The following is a 22,426-nucleotide window of genomic DNA, read 5'->3' on the forward strand; positions in this document are numbered from 1 at the left end:
AGTGGCTTCAGTCTGGCCACTCTACCATAAAGGCCTGATTGTTGTAGTGCTGCAGAGATGGTTGTCTTTCTGGAAAGTTCTCCCATCTCCACAGAGGAACTCTGGAGCTCTGTCAAAGTTACCATTGGGTTTTTGGTCACCTCCCTGACCAAGGCCCTTCTCCCCAGATTGCTCAGTTTGGCTGGGTGACCAGCTCTAGGAAGAGTCTTGGTGCTTCCAAACTTCTTCCATTTAACAATGATGGAGGCTGCTGTGTTCTTGGGGACCTTCAATGATGCAGATGATGTTTTGGTACCCTTCCCCATATCTGTGCTTCTACACAATCCTGTCTCAGAGCTCTACGGACAATTTCTTCAACCTCATGGCTTGGTTTTTGCTCTGGCATGTCAACTGTAGGACCTTATATAGACAGGTGTGTGTCTTTCCAAATCATGTCCAATCAATTGTATTTACCACAGAGGAACTCCAATCAAGTTGTAGCATCATCTCAAGTATGATCAATGGAAAAGGATGCACCTGAGTTCAATTTTGAGTCTCATAGCAGAGGGTCTTAATACTAATTTAAATCATGTATTTCTGTTTTTTATTTGTAATAAATTTGCAACAATTTAAAAAAAAAAAATGTTTTTGCTTTGTCATTATGGGGTAATGTGTGTAGATGGATGAGGAAAATTGTTTATTTAATCTATTTTAGAATAAGGCTGTAATTTAACAAAATGTGGAAAAAGGGAAGGGGTCTGAACACTTTCCGAATGCAACGTATATTTTCCACACATACATTTAAGTACATAGAAGATCACCATATTTCACTGTTTATATAATGACAATGGTTTAATCTCCTTTTGTCTTCATAAAGGCACAGGCATGATTTCAGGAACAGTGGAAGATAATCTGAAGTACCTAGTCAACGGGTCCCTGAGCCACAGTTTCATCGATGCCAGCTTCAGTGTCTTTGAAACCTTGAGCGTTACAGACAAACTGAATGCTAAGGCCAACTACAAAATTGAAGCCTCAAGTCCTCTGGGCCTGCAGACCTCTCTGTACTACTCAGCAATGTCAGAATCCACTTCTGAAGAGGTCACAGGGGATGGTAGCTTGGATGGAACCATCAGAGTGGGCTCATGGAAAGCTGACTCCACCTACAGACATAACTATGCCATTCGCCCCCTCGATAGAGAAGGAAGAGGAGAGTCCAATCTGCGGGTGAACTCCCCACTTATCCAGGCTCAGAACATGATCAAGGGAGTCTTTGCCAATGACGAGTTGTCCATTGTGTCCAAAACCAATGTGCAGGACGATGCTCTCAAGCATGTGGCAGAGCTCAAGTACAAGGATGGCCAACTATCTCTAAAATGTGATGCTGTTTCCAATGCCCTGGGCAATATACTTAAGAACAAAGTTGAACTTGGAATCTCCAGTGAGGTAATCATTCTGAGAGTTGAGTCCCAGGCTGATGATGCAACAAACCAGGCTTACTCCCTTCTCACAGGTTCCCTGAACATGGACGGTCTTGAAGTCAACTCTGAAGGCTCCCTTACCGTTAAAGGAGGCCGTGGATTGCATAAGGCCACTGTGTCAGTGAACAGAAATGGCCTGGTTATCAGTGGCACCAACAGCCTGCAGTGCAGTCCCTTGACGTTTGAGAACATCTACAATGGGGGCATAGATAGTAGTGGAGCCTCCCTGACCTCCACGACCAAAGGAATGGGTGAAGACAGCAGAGCCGAGCTAAGCTTTGAGGGCAGAATATCAAGTACTGAGGCTTCTCTAGGCAGTGCCTTCAGAGGCAACGCCTATGATTCAAACGCAAGAAGTACAACAAACCTGGTATTGAACAGGCAGGGTTTAATCTTCTCCAACAACATGAAGGGATCTCTGCAGAACATGAAGACAGAAAACACCCATAGTCTGACTCTCACATTATGGACCCTGGCCTTCCGCTCTAAGACAGATAACTCCATCTGTGAGGACGCCTCCTACAAGCATGATATAAAGGTTGACGTGAAGCCTTTTGTTACCTCCATTGACATTAAAAATTATCTCAAGCTCTTTGACGTCCGTATGAACAATGAAGGCCAGTTAAAAATGGAGCCTACCAAGCTGAACCTGAGTGGAAGTTTAAGAGGAGCCTACAGAGACGAACATGAGCTCAGACACACTTATGAACTAAACTATGCTGACCTAGCTGGCGCTCTGAAATGTAGTACAACTGGGAAGATAATGGATGCACAGATGAGCCACAACTGTGAAATTGAGATTGCAGGACTGACCTCCAAGTCTAACTGTGAGGCAAGGATAAACTCAGAATCATTACATTTTGTCAGCACTATTCGCACCTTGGCACTGCCATTTAGTGTCACTGTCAATGCCATAATCAACAGTGATGGTGAGGTGGACCTGTTTGGGAAGCACACTGGGCAGCTCTACAGCAAATTGCTTGTTAAAGCAGAGCCTCTTGCACTTGCTTACTCACATGACTGCCGGGCCACAACCACACATATGCTGGAGAGTTGGGAATCTGCTGCTCACCTGGATAACAAGTTTGATGGTCTTCTAACACCCAGTGAACAGTCATTAACCTGGAAAACTAAATCCAATTTTGACAACCACGCTTATAATCAAGACGTCAGCACTTACAACAATGCTCAGATGCTTGGAATTGAGTTTGAGGGAATAATATCTACAAACCTTTTAAATGAGGCTGGAGTGTGTGGAGACCAAAGGTCAGAGAAGGAAAACCAAGAATTCAGTGTCTCCGGTTTCCTGAAGTATGACAAGAACAGTAACTCACATATCATCGAGCTTCCCTTCATTAAAAGCCTTCCTGCTGCTTTTGATCTCCTCAAGACTGCTGTTGTCAGTGCTCTGGAGGCCATGCAACATTATATCATCAGCTTAGACATTAACCAGCTAATTGGTGAGCTAAGAGTCCATTTAGACAATCTGCCGCAGCAAGTCAGTGACTTCATGACAGAGATTGATTTGGAGAACAAAGTGACTGATGTCAAAGAGAAACTGATTATTTTGACACAAGAGTATGCTGTGACACTGGAAGACTTGGAAGCCTCTGTGGAGAATCTTAAGGTGAACATTGAAAAAACGCTATTTGATATTGCAACCAAAATCAGAGACCTGATTGCGACAGTCAGGGGCAGCATTGAGAGGGGAGACTTGTCAGACGCCATTTCAAATGTCCTCTCACAAATTAGAAATATGCTTAAGGATGTTGATTACCATTTTAATATCAGAGAAACAATTGTCATAGTCATTGATGCAATTGAGGATGTCATCAGACAGATTGATCTACAGAAGCTAGGAGACAGCAGTGTTGCCTGGTTGGGGGACATTGATAGTAGATTTAGAATCAAAGAAAAACTTCAAGATAAAATTAGTGAATTGAAACAGGTTATTGAGACCTTTGATGTCACAATGTTTTTCCAGAATCTGAGGGACTACACCCTCTCAATCAACTTTGACTTTACTAAATATGTGGAGCAGCTAACTGCTAAGATTCCCACTGAGCAGATGGCCAGGGTCCTTGAATCTATAAAGGATGTAATTGTCAACTGGATTGAAGAATATGAAATTGCAGACAAAATCAATGCTATGTATTCTTATATCAGAGATCTGCTTCTCAGGTATGAGTTTGACAAGAGATTTGAAATATTCATGGATCAGACTGTAGTACTCATCAAGGAATTCCGAATCCAAGAAACTGTGCAGTCACTGGTTGATGCTTTGAAATCTATAGACGTTGAACTCATATATGACAACGTTATGCAACTACTGGATGGGTCTGTAAATCAGTTCAAATCAATTGACTTCAAGCAAAGTATTGATGAGCTAAAGGAATACATTTGCTCAGTCATCAAGATTATAAAGGAATTTGATTACAATGTGTTTGTTGATGATGCTAACCAGAAGATCAGTGAACTAACAAGTTATGTTAATAATCAGATTGAAGCCTATGGAATTGCACAAAAAATAGAGGCCTCCAGAGAATTTGTTAGAAAGATCCAGGGTTCTATCTTCAAATACTTGGAACAACTCAAAGAGACAAGAATTGCAGAAGTTGTGAAGATGATGAAAGATGTGATTGACACTACAGCCTTCAACGATATAAAGACGATTGTACAGCAAGCTCTTCAAGACATGAGAGATAGAGTTGATGGCATGAACATTAGAGAGGAGATACTCATATATCTGCAAAGGGCAAGTGACTCCTATACGAACATGGTTGCCTACATTTCTGTTCAGTTCAACAAACTGATTGAGGAAATCCGCAGGGTGGCTGAGGACCAAGATATATTAAACCAGATCAGTCAGGCTGTGGATGGTATTCTGGATGCACTGAAGATAGCAGATGTTGAGATTCCCTCTTTTGTAGTGCCTCTCACTGACCTCGTAATTCCCGCCATCCAAATCAACCTGAACAGGCTGCAGGACATAAGCATTCCGGCTCAAATCTCAGTCCCTGAGTTCACCATCCTGAGTTCTTACACTGTCCCAGCTATGAACATAGATTTTGAGGAAATCAAACAACAAATAATTGCATTCATCGACCAAGTAAGAGAATATGAGGTTCCAATGCCTCCACCCGAAGCCATCTTTGGAGACTTGAGAGCACTTTACTTATCCGACCTCCCAGACTTGACCTTCCCAGAAATAACTATTTTAGAGATCAAGCTTCCAGCCATCAACCTCCCTAAGTTGAATCTGGATAACTTTGAAATCACAATGCTTCCAATTCCGGAGTTAAAGTTCCCTCAGGTCCACAGTGAAGTTCAAATTCCTGCTTTTGGCAAGCTCTATGGCGAGTTTAGAGTGAACTCCCCCCATTACACTCTTGTGACAGTAGCCTCATTAGAGAACTCAACAACAATTAATTTGAATAGAGATGCACCAGAGACTTCCAAGTTCACAGCCACGCTTACTTCTCAGGCCAAATCAGCCTGTGAATTCCTTGACTACTCCTTGGATGCCACTGCTCGTCTAGAAGCTTCTCAGATGGAAACATTGGTGTTTACTGAGACTGTGAATGTCACCCACATGGTCTTCTCTATAGATCATGAGGGATCACTGACTTTCAGCGCACCCTCTGCAGAAGCAACAGCAAAGACCACTGCTAAGGCCACTACTGAGATGTACACAGCTGATCTGGTGAACAACATTGCACTGTCCCTAAAGAGTGGAATTTCTGCATCAATAGACACTACCTACAGCCACAACTTGAACATCCCAGCTGTTGAAACTTCAAGCCAAGCCACAATGACCCAGACTGCAGCAGCCAGTCTTGACTCTGGTATTATTTCTGTGACTGTTCGAAATGAAGGAAGTGGAAAGTGGTCAATTCAAGACTACTCAGATGAAGGCACACACAAAAACAATCTAGAATTCAACATCAATGTTATCACTGCGAAATTAACCTTTGTTGGAGAAACTGAAAGCAAGGTCTTGAAAATGAAACAAACCATGAATGCTGAATCTGTCATTTTCAGCCACTTCACTGTTGATGCCAGGGCTGAGACAGAACTTCCTTTCGTCAAGAGCAGTATTGTGGTTTTAAATGGAGATGCCCATGTGGGAGACCTAAAGATTGCACTGACAGCCTCCCACAATGCAGAGCTTGTGGGAAGAATGAGTGGAACCATATCTAACACTTTTGAATTTTTGGCCCGTCCTTTTGAGCTTGTCCTAGATTGCAAAAACGAAGGAAATTCAAAGGTTATCTTCCCATTGAAACTCACAGGAAAGTTTGATCTCCAAAATGAATTTGGTGTGATACTTAACTCTGAAATGCAGCGCGCCTGCTGGGCTGGCTTAGCTCGATTCAATCAGTACAAGTACTATCATAATTTCACAGTGGACAACAATCAGAAAGACATTGGAATCTATGCAGCAATGAACGGTGAAGCCAATGTTGACTTTTTGACCGTTCCCCTCACCATCCCTGAGATGACAGTGCCTTATCTTAGATTGAAAACACCTCACATTCAAGAACTTTCTCTTTGGGAGCATGCTGGCCTCAAGGAACTTCTAACCACCCCTAGGCAATCATTTGAAATGAACCTAAAGCTTCAGTATCAGAAGAACCCTGACATGCACACCATTGATTATGACCTACAACCCTTCTACAATGCAATTAGTAATTTAGACATTTTTAGGGCTCACTTTGAGTTAGGGAGAAACAAACTTGTAAACCTTCTGACAACCTCTTACAATGAAGCCAAGACACATTTTGACAAATATAAGATTGACACATCCAACCAACCTCCCAGGTTTGTCACAGTCCCCGGATACAAAATACCCATCCTGCATATTGAAGTCTCTAGCTTCAGAGCAGAGTTACCTGCATTTGGCTTTTTCATCCCTAAGGAGGTCAGTACACCAGGTTTTAAAGTTCCAACAATGGGTTTTTCTGTGCCATCTTATACCCTGGTGCTGCCATCTCTGGAGCTGCCAGTCTTACATATTCCTGAGACATTGAGTGAGCTGTCCCTTCCCTCATTCACACTACCTGCCATTCAGAACAACATCATGATCCCTGCCATGGGCAACATGACATGCGATTTCTCTTTCAAGTCCACTGTGATTACCCTGACTGCTAATGTAGGCCTCTATAACCAGTCTGACATTGTTGTCCGATTTGGAGCTTCCTCAACTTCTACGTTTGATATTCTAAAAGGTAAACTTGACGGGTCTACCAGCCTGACAAGGTCAAGGGGTTTAAAACTTGCCACTGCTCTGTCCTGGGAGCACAAGAACACAGAAGGCAGCCACGAATGTACTGTTAGTCTCTCTAAAAGGAACATGGAAGCTATTCTGGCAACTGTTGCAAGAGTCAACCTTCCCTTTGTGAGTCTGGAATTGAGTCAGGAACTTCTTGGAAATACCAAGACAAAACCAAATGTAGCCTCCAAGATTAAACTAAAATACATGCTTAATATGCCACTGATTGAGGCTGTAGGCAAGGGGAACATTGATCAAAACGTGGCATTGGAGGGACTTACATCTTATGTCTCACTGGAGACCTCTACCAAAGGAAAAACTGACATAACAGTAAAAAGGATTGTTTACTATGGAGCTATAGACAACGAGGCTAACGTTTACCTAAACGCAAATGGCTTGCGATCCACAGTGAAAACTGACCTAGACTCCAACCTTGTTCACGATAAGGTTACCATATTGAATCTGAACATCAATAACAACCTAGCTCTTGAGGCATTTCTGAGGCGTGTGTATGCAACTTTGAATTACACCTGCAACAATATGGTTAACATTGTTTGGGCAGGGTTTGATACAAATGGGAAACACTCTGTTAAAGCAAACTTAGACTTTGTTCCTCTAACAACGGTGACAGCTAAGGTAGACATTGGTGCAACCCAGCCATTCAATTACATGGATCTTCCAGGTGACGCAGGAGTGGATCAGAAATGTTATCTTTCCATCACTGCAGATAAGCAGACATTCAGCTGGAGTGGCAGAGAGCAACTTGCCTCTGTTGTACATTCCTGTGACTTACTTCTGTCAAATGATGAGGCTGAAGTGAAGATAGATATTGCTGAATCTGTGGAAGGATCTCTTGCTTTCCTGAAGTCTGTCCGGCTCCCTGTCTACCAAAAGACTATTTGGGATGTGCTTAAGTTAGAGCAGGTCTCCAGAATGGATGAAATGCAATTCCTCAATCTGTCCACTACTGTAGTTTACACAAAGAACAAAGAGGGACTAATTTTCACTTTACCATCCAAATTATTTGAGAACGGGGTCACCTTCAATATCCCAGAATTGACACTAGCAGTGCCTAGCTGGGTGAAAGAGATCCCAAAGGCTGTAAGGACGATTGACATGCGATTCCAAAATATTGATCTCCCAGATCAGGTCTCGGTGCCACCTGTCATCCATGTTCCAGCTTTTGATGTACCCTTCACCACTCTCCATGTGCCAGCCTTCTCAATTGATTTGAAGAATTTGGAGATCCCTACGATGATAAGCACCACTGGCTTTGACATCATGCTGCCTGGTCTGCCCAAGGTGGAAATTCCCAGTTTTGATATTGATATAGAGTTGCTACAGAACAGAATGTCCTTCCTGTCAGTGAAGCTGCCACAGTATGAAATCATTATCTCATCATTTACCTTCTCCAAGTCCATTACCATTGGTGAGCACACCATTAATTTGGATGAGATTGCTAGTCAGATTTCCAACTTTGAAATGCCAACCATTACCATCCCAGAACAGAAGATTGAAATGCCTGAAATCTCCCTGAACTTGCCTGTAAGTGTGTTTATCCCAGCCTTCGGTGCCCTTTCCACCACTGTGAAGGTGTTATCCCCAATTTACAATGTGACATCAACTGCAAACCTGGAAAACAAGGAGTCCAACGTTGTCACTTCACTGAAGTCCATCTGTACCTCCACTATGATCTTCCTGGAGTATGACCTCGATGGTAAGATTTTAAAAAATTACTTTGGATTACTTCCTCCAAGTACTCTCAGGTTTACATTTATTTTTGTATATTTGTCCCTGCAGCCACCGCCACTCTTCGTTTTGAGAACGGAGCAGTCCGCATGAATGGGAAATGCAACTTGGTTCACAGTGACATGAATGTCAACTGGCAGCATGTCTTCTCACAAAATCTCAGGTAAAATATGTTATGAAAGTAAGACTGATGCTTTCGAAAATACAACGCTACCAAATAATAAGATAACAACATATTTTTCTGATTTACATGTAATCTATTTTCTTAGGATGAAACGGCAAGTCTCTCCTGATGCTATGTAAGTACCACAAGATAATTTGATTTTAAGTTAAGAAATTCTTATTTACAATGATGGCCTACCGGGGAACAGCCTTGTTCAGGGGCAGAACGGGGAACCTGGGCAACCTTTCGGTTACTGGCTCAACACTCTAACCACTAGGCTACCTGCCGCCCCAGACATCCTGTACATTTCTACCTTTCAGCCCAGATTTTCCCCAACAGACAGATCATAATCGCATAAAAATCTAACCAAGTGTCCTTTATCTTTCAGTGTATCTCGTCATACTTTGAATGTGGATATCACCAGCCCAACCTTTGTTGATGTGAGCTTCCGCTATGCTTCCCGCAAGGATGGCATCACCACTTCCATGGCTTCCCCATCGATTGGTTTCCTCGGATTCCTTTTTACTTGGAGGTCACCTTCACAAGTGTACGGAAAAGTGTTCAGTCGCTACCTGGTAAGACACATCTGAATTACTGGAACTTGTTTTATATGCATACTACACACCTCTGCCTATAAATTGTCAAACTGAAAGCTTAGAGTTTTCAAGATGTTATTTTCTATGGACACAATACATAGCTTTTTTTGTTGTTGCCTTAATCAGTGTTTATACTGAAGGAATGAGACAAACAATTCTAATCCCCTCTTACTTGTTCCTTATCCATCCAGTCTAGCCCTGATAAGGATACGGACATTGTGAGTGTCAAAGCCACTCTGAAGAACTCTGAGAAGTTAAGTTTCCAGGTTGCCTGGAACATGAATACCATGCATGACACCATCGAAGGGCTCAAAGAGCGGATGCCTGCCATCACAGATGCGCTGCTCAAGTTCATAAACAAGTATCACACAGCTCACTTTGGCTTCAGTGTAAACCGTGCCTCCATTAAGCTGAAGAACTCTGTCTCCAACATTATTGAGAAAGCCTATCATGAGGTCCCATTGGGTTTTGATACACTACAGAATTCTATGAGAGAGATGTTTAGGATTGCAGCTGACAGTATGCCGTCTATCGACATCACTGAACTGCTTAACAGTGTTCTTATGTTCTTGCGTGAGACTAAATTTGCTCTGCCCGGAATAGAGGAGAGACTTTCTGGACAGGAGCTCTACGAGAGGGCCAGTCGCTCTGTGTCTGCAACCATTGACTGGGCTGCCCAAAGGTTCTCAAATCTCATGGAGACCATAACTGATATAATTGAAAGTTTAATTAAAGGCGTTCAGTTCACAATCCCTGGTAGCAATGTAGTGGTCAACGGAAACAAGATTGTTGCCAACCTGAGGTCTGTCATGAGTGCCATCCAGGATGAGATGACCAAGGTAGTGAGACACTTGGAGGACGTGAGTCTGGAGGACCTGATCCAGAAAGTTCATAACCTCCTGCAGCTATGTTTCCAGAGGACAGCAGAGTTCATCGCCTCTCTGAAGACACAAGACCTGAAGAAAATGTTGCGTTCTCTTGAGCGTGACATGTACGTAACAAAATCTAAAGCTGGTGAGTACAAAGATACTGCCAAAATAAAGATCCAGGAAATCTATAACGAGGTTACAGTGGATCGTGTGAACAATGACCTCAAGGAGCTTGTCGATTTTTTCCAGTCTCACTTTTATGGGGGATTCAATGAATTGATCTACCTAATGGAGCAAGCATCGCAAAGCACAGCTCCATACATAAGAGTAACATTGAAAAAGATGGACATTGATGTTCCCCTTCCCTTCTTTTGGAAGTCTTTCAGTGAGTGGCCAACACAGATAAGGCAGTGAGTGAGCGAGCAATGCTTATTACCACCACTTGAATAAGAACAGCTAACTAAATGTACTTTTCTATATGAAAAGAAAACACTATACTAAGCACATGAGGTTGGTGGCACCTTTATTGAGGAGAACGGGCTTGTGGTAATGGCTGGAGTGGAATCATTGGAATGGTAACAAATACATCAAACACATGGTTTCTGTAATTGATGCTATTCCATATGCTCCATTCCGGCCGTTCTCCCCTCTGCAGCCTCCTGTGATACTAACATATACTTTATGTTTGAGCTGTGACTTTGCTATGTGGAAAACCCAAAAATATTATACTAACAAATATACATTATATTTGAGCTGTTATTATATATCACTGTGTTTCATTTTTTTTAAAGCTAGTTTTTTTTTTATGCCTGAACAATCATCTTTTTGATGACCATGTTAATTGAGACAATAAAGAGAATTTTTACAGTTATGGTCAACAACACATTTAATATGAGTTATTTCAAGTGAGATTCTTACATCCCAACAAATTAAGGAAGATGGTTCACACACATAAAGTACAGACTCCAAGACGCTTCTTTTGTTCTAGCTCAAGTTAAAATCGTGTGGCCTTTAGATGGCAGGGTAGTCCAACTCATTGGAATACTTCTGGTTATAGAATTCTAACTGTCTACATAGAAAGCTAAAAACCTTTGTTTGCTACAGATTTTGGATCACTCTTCGGTTGCTTAAAAACTTCCTGCACTGTAGGAAATGCAGATGAGCTTTGTGATTTACATAAATTAACTGAAAACCTGCACTAATACACAGCTATATTAACAGTATTGCACTTTTCATGTCGTCTAATTTTGGCCAGCTTATAGCCTAACCACCGATCAAGCAACCTTATGGACTAAACATTCAACTCCTGTTGCTGCGGGATTATTTCACTTAGACAATACAGGTCAAATTAAGATCCTACATCTGTAGGTCCAGTTATTCACCCTTCACCCTACCTCTTCTCTCCTTTTTGCCCTCCCTTCTTTCTCACTCCCAATATCTCATACAGCCTCTTGCTCTCTTTCATAATGTGTGCCACATTCCCCCTGCTTATTTCCCCTGGTTACCTGGTTGGACACTTAATGCCCCCCACTGCTATTTCATATACTCTATCAAAGAGGGGCCCATAACAAATGTTGCTAAGCTTGGTGGCTGTCATCTGTTTGGAATTCAGGGCTGTGATGGTTGCAAGAGAAAACAGTTTTCCCACAGTAGTCTTTCAAAAAGTGTTGTGTTTGAGCTTTGCTCAAAACATATATAAAATATCAAAATGTAGAAATGCATTATATCTCATAAATTAGATTAAAGATCATTGTTGGAACGTGGAGTCAGAAAGGACGTTGGCTTCATGTATTACTTCATTATGAGCAATCTCCTTCAGATTAAAGTGACTAAGTCACATGTCCAATTTGGTCAAGTATCTGTATGAGTTTCATGTTAATTTCAGAAAATGTAAAAAATGAAAAGTTCAGTGTGGCTTTATTTTTAGGAGCAATCATACATCATATTTCTTTAAATATTCATAGCAGTCAACACATGAGGATGTGTTCTGGTGTTGGACGGTAGTAAATTCATTTTTTTGTCATTTATTTATATGAAGACATAAAGATGAACTGTCAAATGTGGAGTTATACAGCTGTACACAATAAAAATAAAAAAAATCAATCCCACCCGCTGCTCTCTCCACCTGACCCCAAAAATGAAAGAAAAAAACATAACACCCTCATCCTTACCATCCAATACCTAATTTATTTTTACATTGTCATACAAACACGATCACACACGATTAAGTCTCTGGCAAATCAAATCAAATTGTATTAGTCACATGTGCCGAATACAACAGGTAGACCTTACAGTGAAATGCTTACTTACGAGCCCCTAACCAACAGTACAGTTTAAAAAAATACAGATACGAATAAGAGATTACAAGTAATTACAGAGCAGCAGTAAAAAAAATAATAGTATATACAGGGGGGTACCGGTACAGAGTCAATGTGCAGAGGCACCGGTTAGTTGAGGTAGTATGTACAGGTAGGTATCAGACAATCATGGAACTGAATCATACTGTATGTCCGCAGGTTACCTGGGCATCTACTGGCCTGCCAAGATGGTGCCACTGTAGGCTGCAGGTAGCCAAACTTAACTGACAAGATAGTCTCTATAACACAAACCATTGCTCAGATGTTAAAGTGACTTCAGAGGTCATTAATAAGATTTCCTATTGTTGAATACCCCTGAATTGGATTACTGCCAGCCATGAGTAATCTCATCTCTGTGAAGGAGTAACAAGGTTGCGAAAGAAAACAAAATGTCTGTGATTTACGAGGTGCGTAAAAGGCAATAAAACATCCACTGTGAAACCCCCACCCCTTTCCCATAATACTCCTCATGCACATTGCCAGCTGTGTGTTGAACAGGACAGTGATAAAACTCATATGACTTATTGTAAATTCTTGCAATGTTTCATCTCTGACCTTCAAGATCAGATGCAGCCTTGCTCTTGAGAGACTTTGTCATTAGCACATTGCATCAGGATTGTATTAGTCAAAAGGACTGTTTTCTTTCCATTAGGGCCTTGATGAAGACACACTGGCTACTTAAAAAAGACACCAACGTCAGCCAGTAGCTTTCCTCTCGCACCTGTTGACACCCTCCGCTCTTTGAAATGAAAAGGTTTTCCTTAAGTCAATCTGAGTTTACCTAACATAAACTTCACATAAAGGCAAATAAACACAATATTATGCCACTCTGAAATATTATGTCATGATACTCATGATAATTGTGTGCAACTGTAAAGTACCGCCTACCTTATTAAGAAGGATGCCCCCAAGAACAAATGCAAATGGAAAAGAGGCCCCACTGGACACACCACGTCATTTCAACGTGGACATTTGAGTATTATTTGGTACATTTGGGTATCATTTGGGTATTATTGATCAATGACATTTCAACCTTTATTCACCCACTCAAAAAGACAGACAGAAGTTTGTTGAATTCCCAATGTGTTACAACTATTTTTTCAACCATCTAAAAGCACAACCAAATTCCAATAAAAACATGTCGGATTATGGTTTAGTTGTCATCAACATGTGCTATCATTGCATTTTCAACCATTTAAAAGCACAACAAAGCCCTGGATCAGATCAAGTGTTAACAAGAAATAGCTGATGCTTGGCAGTGTCGGAGGTGGAGCTGTCAAATCAAAGTGGTTGCTCGTGTTATCATAGTTACAAAGCCACACCCGTCCCACTCATGTTAGGAGTTCAGAATAAGAAAGTGTAGGCTATATAGAAATAAGGACACTTAAATTTAAAAATCTTCAAAATAGAGGAATTCTATCAGTCTAATTGAGGTGTAGATTACATCTCATGTGCTAGTGTTCAAACTTGTAAATAAAGCTGATTTCTCTTAATGTCACACTTTAAGTATAATGCCGGGAGCCGCTTGTGGATTTGACAGCTCTAACGTAGGTCCACCTCAGACACTGCCAAAAAAAAACACTATTCAGGTGTCGGCTAGCGCGGATCTGATACAATCTAGCCCAAGGTTCAAATGGGAATACAATGTCAGATATTTTGTATTTTATAACAATTTAATGTCATTGTACTTTGTCTAATAGCACAACCAAAATGGCCTGGATTGCAATTGAAATGACGTTAAAAGTACATAGTGCAAGGGATTCTGCTCGTATTATTAAAGCAGTTGTGAAGATCTCCACAGACCTGTGACCTTTGTGTGCTATCTTGAGCATGTACACTTTCTATTATTACATAAGAAGATATTTACAGTTGAAGTCGGAAGTTTACATACACCTTAGCCAAATACATTTAACATTTTTTTTTAAAACCTGTCTTAGGTCAGTTATGATCACCACTTTATTTTAAGAATGTGAAATGTCAGACTAATAGTAGAGAGAATGATTTATTTAAGCTTTTATTTATTTCATCACATTCCCAGTGGGTCAGAAGTTTACATACATTCAATTAGTATTTGGTAGCACTGCCTTTAATTGTTTAACTTGGGTCAAACGTTTCGGGTAGCCTTCCACAAGCTTCCCACAATAAGTTGGGTGAGTTTTGGCCCATTCCTCCTGACAGAGCATGATTATTCCACCCCCGTGCTTTACGGTTGGGATGGTGTTCTTCGACTTGCAAGCGTCCCCCTTTTTCCTCCAAACATAACGATGGTCATTATGGCCAAACAGTTCTATTTTTGTTTCATCGGACCAGAGGACATCCAAAAAGTAGGATATTTGTCCCCATGTGCAGTTGCAAACCGTAGTCTGGCTTTTTTATGCTGGTTTTGGAGCAGTGGCTTCTTCCTTGCTGAGCGGCCTTTCAGGTTATGTCGATATTGGACTCATTTTACTGTGGATATAGATACTTTTGTACCCGTTTCCTCCAGCATCTTCACAAGGTCCTTTGCTGTTGTTCTGGGATTGATTTGCACTTTTCGCACCAAAGTATGTTAATCTCTAGGAGACAGAACGCGTCTCCTTCCTGAGCGGTATGACGGCTGCGTGGTCCCATGGTGTTTATACTTGCGTACTATTGTTTGTACAGATGAACGTGGTAAGGATGCCCCAAGGATCCCAAGGATGAACCAGACTTGTAGAGGTACAAAAAAAAAAATCTGAGGTCTTGGCTGATTTCTTTTGATTTTCCCATGATGTCAAGAAAAGAGGTACTGGGTTTGAAGGTAGGCCTTGAAATAAATCCACAGGTACACCTCCAATTGACTCAAATGATGTCAATTAGCCTATCCGAAGCTTCTAAAGCCATGACATCATTTTCTGGAATTTTCCAAGCTGTTTAATGGCACAGTCAACTTAGTGTATGTAAACTTCTAACCCACTGGAATTGTGATACAGTGAAGTGATAATCTGTCTGTAAACAATTGTTGGAAAATGTACTTGTGTCATGCACAAAGTAGATGTCCTAACTGACTTGCTAAAACTATAGTTTGTTTACAAGACATTTGTGGAGTGGTTGAAAAAATGAGTTTTAATGACTCCAACCCAAGTGTATGTAAACTTCTGATTTCAACTGTATCGTTACAGCAACCTCAAAATGTGGCCATGGATGTGTTACTAATTTTAAGGTTGAGTAAAAGAAGAGTTTCATTCAATATATATATCCATTTTCAGAAGTATTGGTAAATTCACTTTTATTGTTTAAAGAAATTATAAAAGAGATTGGTGTGTTTTATCTAATCATGGCATGGGGTTGTTCAATCACAGACATGCATTTGTTTCAAATCTATCACTTGATTGTTTCATTTGAGTTGAATTGAAACAATAGCTGTTAATGACTTCACAAATGCTACATATGCCTAGTATCATTGACGATATATGACGTATTGTCATGTATACTCCCTCTCTTCCTTGATTATCTTCCCTATATCTGTCACTCACCTTGGCTCTTTCTTTAGGTGTTATTGATTCTGTTTCATGTCGTTGCGTTATTTGTGTTTTCGTGTTTATTATCTTATTTATTAAAACACTCACTCCCTGTACTTGCTTCCCAACTCTCAATGCACACGTTACACGTATAAAGTATGATTACATTTATTTTGCTCTGTTAAGCTGACTCTTTAAATGATTTCAATAAGCAACAGTGAATCTATTTAGTTATTAAGAGATAACGACTTCGATAAGATTCGATAAGATTTCGACTCTGTCAATCACAACATTCTTATTGGCAGACTCGACAGCCTTGGTTTCTCAAATGATCGCCTCGCCTGGTTTACCATCTACTTCTCTGATAGAGTTCAGTGTGTCAAATCGGAGGGCCTGATGTCTGGACCTCTGACAGTCTCTATGGGTGTGCCACAGGGTTCAATTCTCAGGCCGACTCTCTTCTCTGTATACATCAATGATGTTGCTCTTGCTGCTGTTGATTCTCTGATCCACCTCTACGCAGACGACACAATTCTGTATACTTCTGGCCCCTCCTTGGACACTGTGTTAACTAACCTCCAGATGAGCTTCAATGCCATACAACTCTCCGTGGCCTCCAACTGCTCTTAAACGCAAGTAAAACTAAATGCATGCTTTTCAATCGATCGCTGCCCGCACCTGCTCGCCCGTCCAGCATCACTACTCTGGACGGCTCTGACTTAGAATACGTAGACAACTAAAAATACCTGGGTGTCTGGTTAGACTGTAAACTCTCCTTCCAGACTCACATTAAGCATCTCCAATCCAAAATTAAATCTAGAATCGGCTTCCTATATCGCAACAAAGCATCCTTCACTCATGCTGCCAAACATACCCTCGTAAAACTGACCATCCTACCAATCCTCGACTTCGGTGATGTCTTCTATAAAATAGCCTCCAACACTCTACTCAACAAATTGGATACAGTCTATCACAGTGCCATCCGTTTTGTCACCAAAGCCCCATACACTACCCACCATTGCGACCTCATTGGTTGGCCCTCGCTTCACACTCGTCGCCAAACCCACTGGCTACAGGTTATCTACAAGTCTCTGCTTGGTAAAGCCCCGCCTTATCTCAGCTCACTGGTCACCATAGCAGCATCCACTCGTAGCACGCGCTCCAGCAGGTATATCTCATTGGTCACCCCCAAAGCCAATTCCTCCTTTGGTCATCTTTCCTTCCAGTTCTCTGCTGCCCATGACTGGAACGAATTGCAAAAATTTCTGAAGCTGGAGACTCACATCTCCCTCACTAGCTTTAAGCACCAGCTGTCAGAGCATTTTACAGATCACTGCACCTATACTTAGCCTATCTGTAAACAGCCCATCTATCTACCTACCTCATCCCCATACTGGTATTTATTTATTTTGCTCCTTTGCACCCCACTATCTCTACCTGCACATTCATCTTCTGCTGATCTACCATTCCAGTGTTTAATTGCTATATTGTAATTACTTCGCCAACATGGCCTATTTATTTCCTTAACTTACCTCATTGGCACTCACTGTATATCGACTTTTTGTTTTATTTTGTTCTACTGTATTATTGACTGTATGTTTTGATTACTCCATGTGTAACTCTGTGTTGTTGTATGTGTCGAATTGCTACACTTTATCTTGGCCAGGTCGCAGTTGCAAATGAGAACTTGTTCTCAACTAGCCTACCTGGTTAAATAGAGGTGAAATAAATCACATTTTTAAAAAATCTCTCAATAATAATTCTCACAATAGCACATTGGTAGTAGTCAGTGACAAATATCAAAGCCAAGCACTGATGGCCTTAGATACAACCCTGGATGGGAGACCAAAAAGATAACTGTAGATAGTTCAACTCTCCAGGAGGTTCTGCCCATCATTGATTTTTTTCTGATACTGGATATAACCTTGAAAAATCTTATGTTGTTTCAAAGCTACAAATTCAACAACATTTATCTACGTTTAAAATTGGTTACCATTATGACATAATCCTGTGGTTGAAATATTAGCCTCTAAACAACATTTTCCGTTGATGACTTTTTGCATATCCAACGTATTTTCCACATAGATTCTACGTCACAATACGTTGACAAATTACGTTGAAACAACGTTTATTCAACGAGTTTGTGCTCAGTGGGGCACCTCTGGCAGCAGGAGAGGGACATCCACCTCTTGGGAGGAGGAGGGATTTTATTGCTACACACAAGTTGCTGATGTCCTCTCTCCTTTAGCCCTGGAGCTTTAACAGCACCCAGCTTGTGGTTCCTAAATAATGAGGTCAGGTCTGAGAACTTTTCAGCCATCCCATCACATCACAACACACATCATACCACATAACATAACATCACACCACACCACAACACATCACACCACACCACATCAGACTACATCGCATCACGTCACATTCCGCTGGAAACAGCAGCAGCAACATCACCACCCCTTTTGCCTCCCACAGGCTGCATGTTGCCCCGCAGTCCTCCTCCTCACCCCCTGCACCCTTCCATCCTGCTCTCCCTCCCTGCAGGTTTGGGAGCACATCCAAATCTATTACGCACAGAGCCAAGCCTAGCTACTCTCTGAATGAACTCTTCACAGCTGGACCCAAATGACTTGCAGGTGTCTCTGTAGGCTGCACATCACTGGCTCTCTACTCACGGTCAAAGGGGGCATCACCTTTGCTACATTGGGGATCACAGCTGGTGCAGCGTAACACTCGGCAGGAAATGTCTAACAGCAGCCCGCCAGCGTGAATCTAGGAAGTGCCCATAGAGAGAGAGAGGAGAGTGTGATAGAGAGAAAGAGCAAGGGTTGGAAGTGGGGGAATGGGTGTTTCGTGAATGCGAAGGCCAAACAGGAAATGCTGACCAACTTTTGAATGTGCTGCTGCCCCATCTGACAAGGTGCAAGTGCAACAGCGAGTAACACACTGTGATAGTGAGCAATTTTGCTGGACTATGGACGTGATGCACGGTAGTTGTAAGCATGCTATGGTTCTTATATGTTTCTCAATCATTGCCCAGCTGCTGTTTTATGGATCTGGTCAGGCATATATATCAGCCCCTACATAGTTAAAGCTCTGAAATGTTCCTAAGTGATTTAGGTGTAGCGTGTTGGCCAGATCCAACGGGTTGAGGAGAGTTTTATCTCCTCTCCCCAGAGAGAGGCTCTCTCAGTCCTGCGTGTTAACTTGTTTCCTGAAATCAAAGCACACACAGGAGCACTCACTGGAACACACACACAGACACACACAAAGCACAGACACACACACAAGGCATAGACACACACACAAGGCATAGACACACACACAAGGCATGATAATTAACCAGCATAAAATATGCTGGAAGAATGTTTGTTTATACTCCAGCTCAGAAGGTGGCGGTAATGCACCTAAACATTGTTTTGTGCACTGGCATTAAATCTCAATGAGAAAGAAGAAGACAAAGAAGGAGGCTGTGTTCCAGACCGCCTACATTGCAGTCATGTTGCTTAGATTATCAAAATGCTAAATCATACGGATGGGATTCCTGCCATATTAAACACTTCTTACATGTTTACAGAGATCTAAAACAGATGTAAATAGTCTTAGATCCATTCACATGCGATAGTAGTTTTTTTATGATCTGATTATTATTGGTGCCAGGTAGCCTAGCAGGTAAAGCTTTGGGCAAGAATCTGAAAAGGTCGCTAGTTCGAATCCCTGAGCAGACAAAGTGAGAAATCAGTGGATGTGCCCTTGAGCAAGGCACTTAATCCTAATTGCTCCAGGGGCGCTGGACAATAGAGCTCGCCAGTTTATGGGGGAATGAATGTGGAAAGAATGGGGTTTTGGGATAAAAGCCTGAAATAAGGTCTTAGGTTAACACAGGCTAATGAGATCTTATAAATTTTGTTCTATGATATAATATTATTCAGTTAACATGAATTATGAAGCCTGTATGTGCTTGTTTTGATGAAATAAATACTTCAAAATTCATAAAAAGTTACGTTATCTGGTGAAGATTATCTGGAACGCCACCAAGACTATCAGACTGGACCAGCTAGAAGCCTGGTGAGCACAAACCACTCGTGCCCCTTCAGTGTCCGTTGGTACTAGGGCATGACCGTCATCAACGTAGCAAAACATTTCATTTCGACAAAGCATTTGGTATGTAATCGTCGCAGTGAAAATCTTAGGAGTAATAGCTAGCTAATTAGGTAGCTAGCTGGCTATCCGATTTCCAACAACATTAGCAACATAATTAGCGTAGCAGCTCAGTCAGGTATGTTCTATGCAATGATATAGCTAGCTGCCCAGGCTGTGACTAAAAATGTACATGTTGTCAACCAACCTAAAAACGATTCCCTAGTCAGCTAATTTATTACACTGACCGGGTCGGTGTCAAAGGGAACGAAACGTTAAACTGATAACAAGTAGGTGAACGGTTCAGTGGCCTGTGTTCCAACATGCAATCACACAGAATTTGAATCTCAGTCAAATTGGACAATTTTCTAAAGAAGAACCTCTGGGTACAATAGATGGATGGCAAATATTAGGCGTGTTCTCTAAATAAATGAAAAGACTATTTCATATGGAGCATGTCTGATTATCTCCATAATAATGGAGGTTATTAATATCTTTGCGACAGCCATGTTATAATCAGGGCTCATGAGGTGGCAATAGCCTTGAGGTTAATGACAGCAGCCAATAATGAATTGTCTGTTCAAATCCCCACCGTTGTATCTTTGAGCATGGCGCTAACCTCAACAAACAACATTGCATATCCAAATCAATGAAATAACTAACTATTTTGCTAGCCATTGACATGGGATCCTCAGCAATGGAGGATAGAGATGAGGCCTTCACAGAGCACCTATACAGCTGTGGGGCTGTCACAGAGGTCCTCAAATTCGTCACCTGTCACCTACACTCTGGTAATCCCCCCTAAAGTGCTTTTTCTCGTCATTTCAGGTGAGTCTCTTCAAAGCATTTTCTTAATTAATGGAAAATGCATTATGTTATTCCTGGTTAGATTATTGTGAGATAATAATAAATAATAATATATGCCATTTAGCTGACGCTTTTATCCAAAGCGACTTACAGTCATGTGTGCATATTGGTAAATCGACTACAGCCAAGGTATGTGTATTTTGAGTGGGCTATCCCTTTAGAGTAGAGTCTTTATTATCCCCAGGGGACATTTAATTTTGCAGCACATAGTAAAAGCACATGACAATAAATATACACCAAAACAATATATACTGCAATAAGTTCACAACTACCAGTGCTACTACAGCTTATTGAGAAAGCTGATAGCAGCTGGCATGAACGAGAGTTTAGACCTATTTATTTTGAGGGAAGCAACATAAAATCATCAAAGAAGGGATGCTGGGAGTCCCTCAGAATGGATGGCTCCTTACGTATGACTAGTGTCTGATACAGGTGAGAAAGGTCAGTAAAGCTCATGATCCTGCTACTTTGTTTCACATCCCGTTCTTACTCTTTAAGTTGAATATTTCTAAAACAGAAGATCGTATTGAATGGTAAAATGGATTCAATGAACGATCGGTGAAAGATGGTCATCTGTGTCTTATCGACCCTGAAACGGCAGTTTCCTCAGAAAGAACAAATGCTGATTTCTCTCAACTCAATTTGCTGTCGAGGAAAGTTCCAAGATATTTGTATCGATCGACGGCCTCTCACCATCTATCAGTCTGTATTAGCGGCAGTGAGCTCCTCCAGAAATCAATAGCCATATCCTTGGTTTTCTTGACATGAATTTCTAAGTAGGAGTGGTCACACCATCCAACACTCTCCTCCATCACTGGGCCATGGCTCACCTCAACTTCCTGTCACACTCATGATAACCTTAGTCATCTGCAAACTTAATGGTATGTCTTGTCGTGATTACTCTGACAATCATTAGTGTACAGTACAAACAGAGGGGAAAGGACGCAACCTTGTGGTGAACCAGTGGAGGAGGATATTGTAGGGAACCATTGAATCTCACTGAGTTATTTTGATTTTAAAAATCTGTCAACCAGACTGTTAAAATCAAGAACAAAATTGGACAATAGCCTCTCTGCTAAGATGTGGTTGTATACAATTAAAAGTGGAAGAGAAGTCAACAAATAGTAGTCTGGCATGGGTTTTACTGTACTTCCCTCGAGATGTTTAAGGACATAGTTAAGAAGAGTGACAGTTGCATCTTCCATCCCTCTCCCAATCCCATAAGCAAACTGCAATGGGTTTAATCAAGCCTGAACCTTGGCCATAATCTCACCCTTAACAATATGTTCAAATGCTTTTTAAACTGCAGTTTTTAACAGTGGTGGCGTTCATACAACACGTTTCATCGTATTCCTGACAGAGCAGTTTGCTTTAATTGACCCTTAGTGTCTCATCATCATATCATGTGATGTTGATATCAAGCGTCCTATCCTGTGACTATGTTCTCACCACGTCCGGACCAAATAGCACACAAACATAT

The 22,426-nt window shown here is 41.4% G+C and overlaps 1 protein-coding gene across 2 annotated transcripts in view; it reads left to right on the forward strand.

Annotated features, from left to right (window-relative positions):
- The window catches only part of apoba (apolipoprotein Ba), a 41,378-nt gene extending 30,389 nt beyond the window's left edge, over nt 1–10,989 (forward strand). For both annotated transcript variants that reach the window (XM_052496719.1, XM_052496718.1), the window contains 5 exons: nt 857–8,446; nt 8,530–8,641; nt 8,748–8,777; nt 9,030–9,216; nt 9,429–10,989. In XM_052496719.1, the coding sequence (XP_052352679.1) occupies nt 857–8,446; nt 8,530–8,641; nt 8,748–8,777; nt 9,030–9,216; nt 9,429–10,520 (9,011 nt within the window). In that variant the 3' untranslated portion in view covers nt 10,521–10,989. The remainder of the gene's footprint in view (nt 1–856; nt 8,447–8,529; nt 8,642–8,747; nt 8,778–9,029; nt 9,217–9,428) is intronic.
- The last annotated feature ends 11,437 nt before the right edge of the window (nt 10,990–22,426 follow it).

This window comes from Oncorhynchus keta, chromosome 35 (genome assembly GCF_023373465.1).
Source record: "Oncorhynchus keta strain PuntledgeMale-10-30-2019 chromosome 35, Oket_V2, whole genome shotgun sequence".
NCBI classification, from domain to species: Eukaryota; Metazoa; Chordata; class Actinopteri; order Salmoniformes; family Salmonidae; genus Oncorhynchus; species Oncorhynchus keta.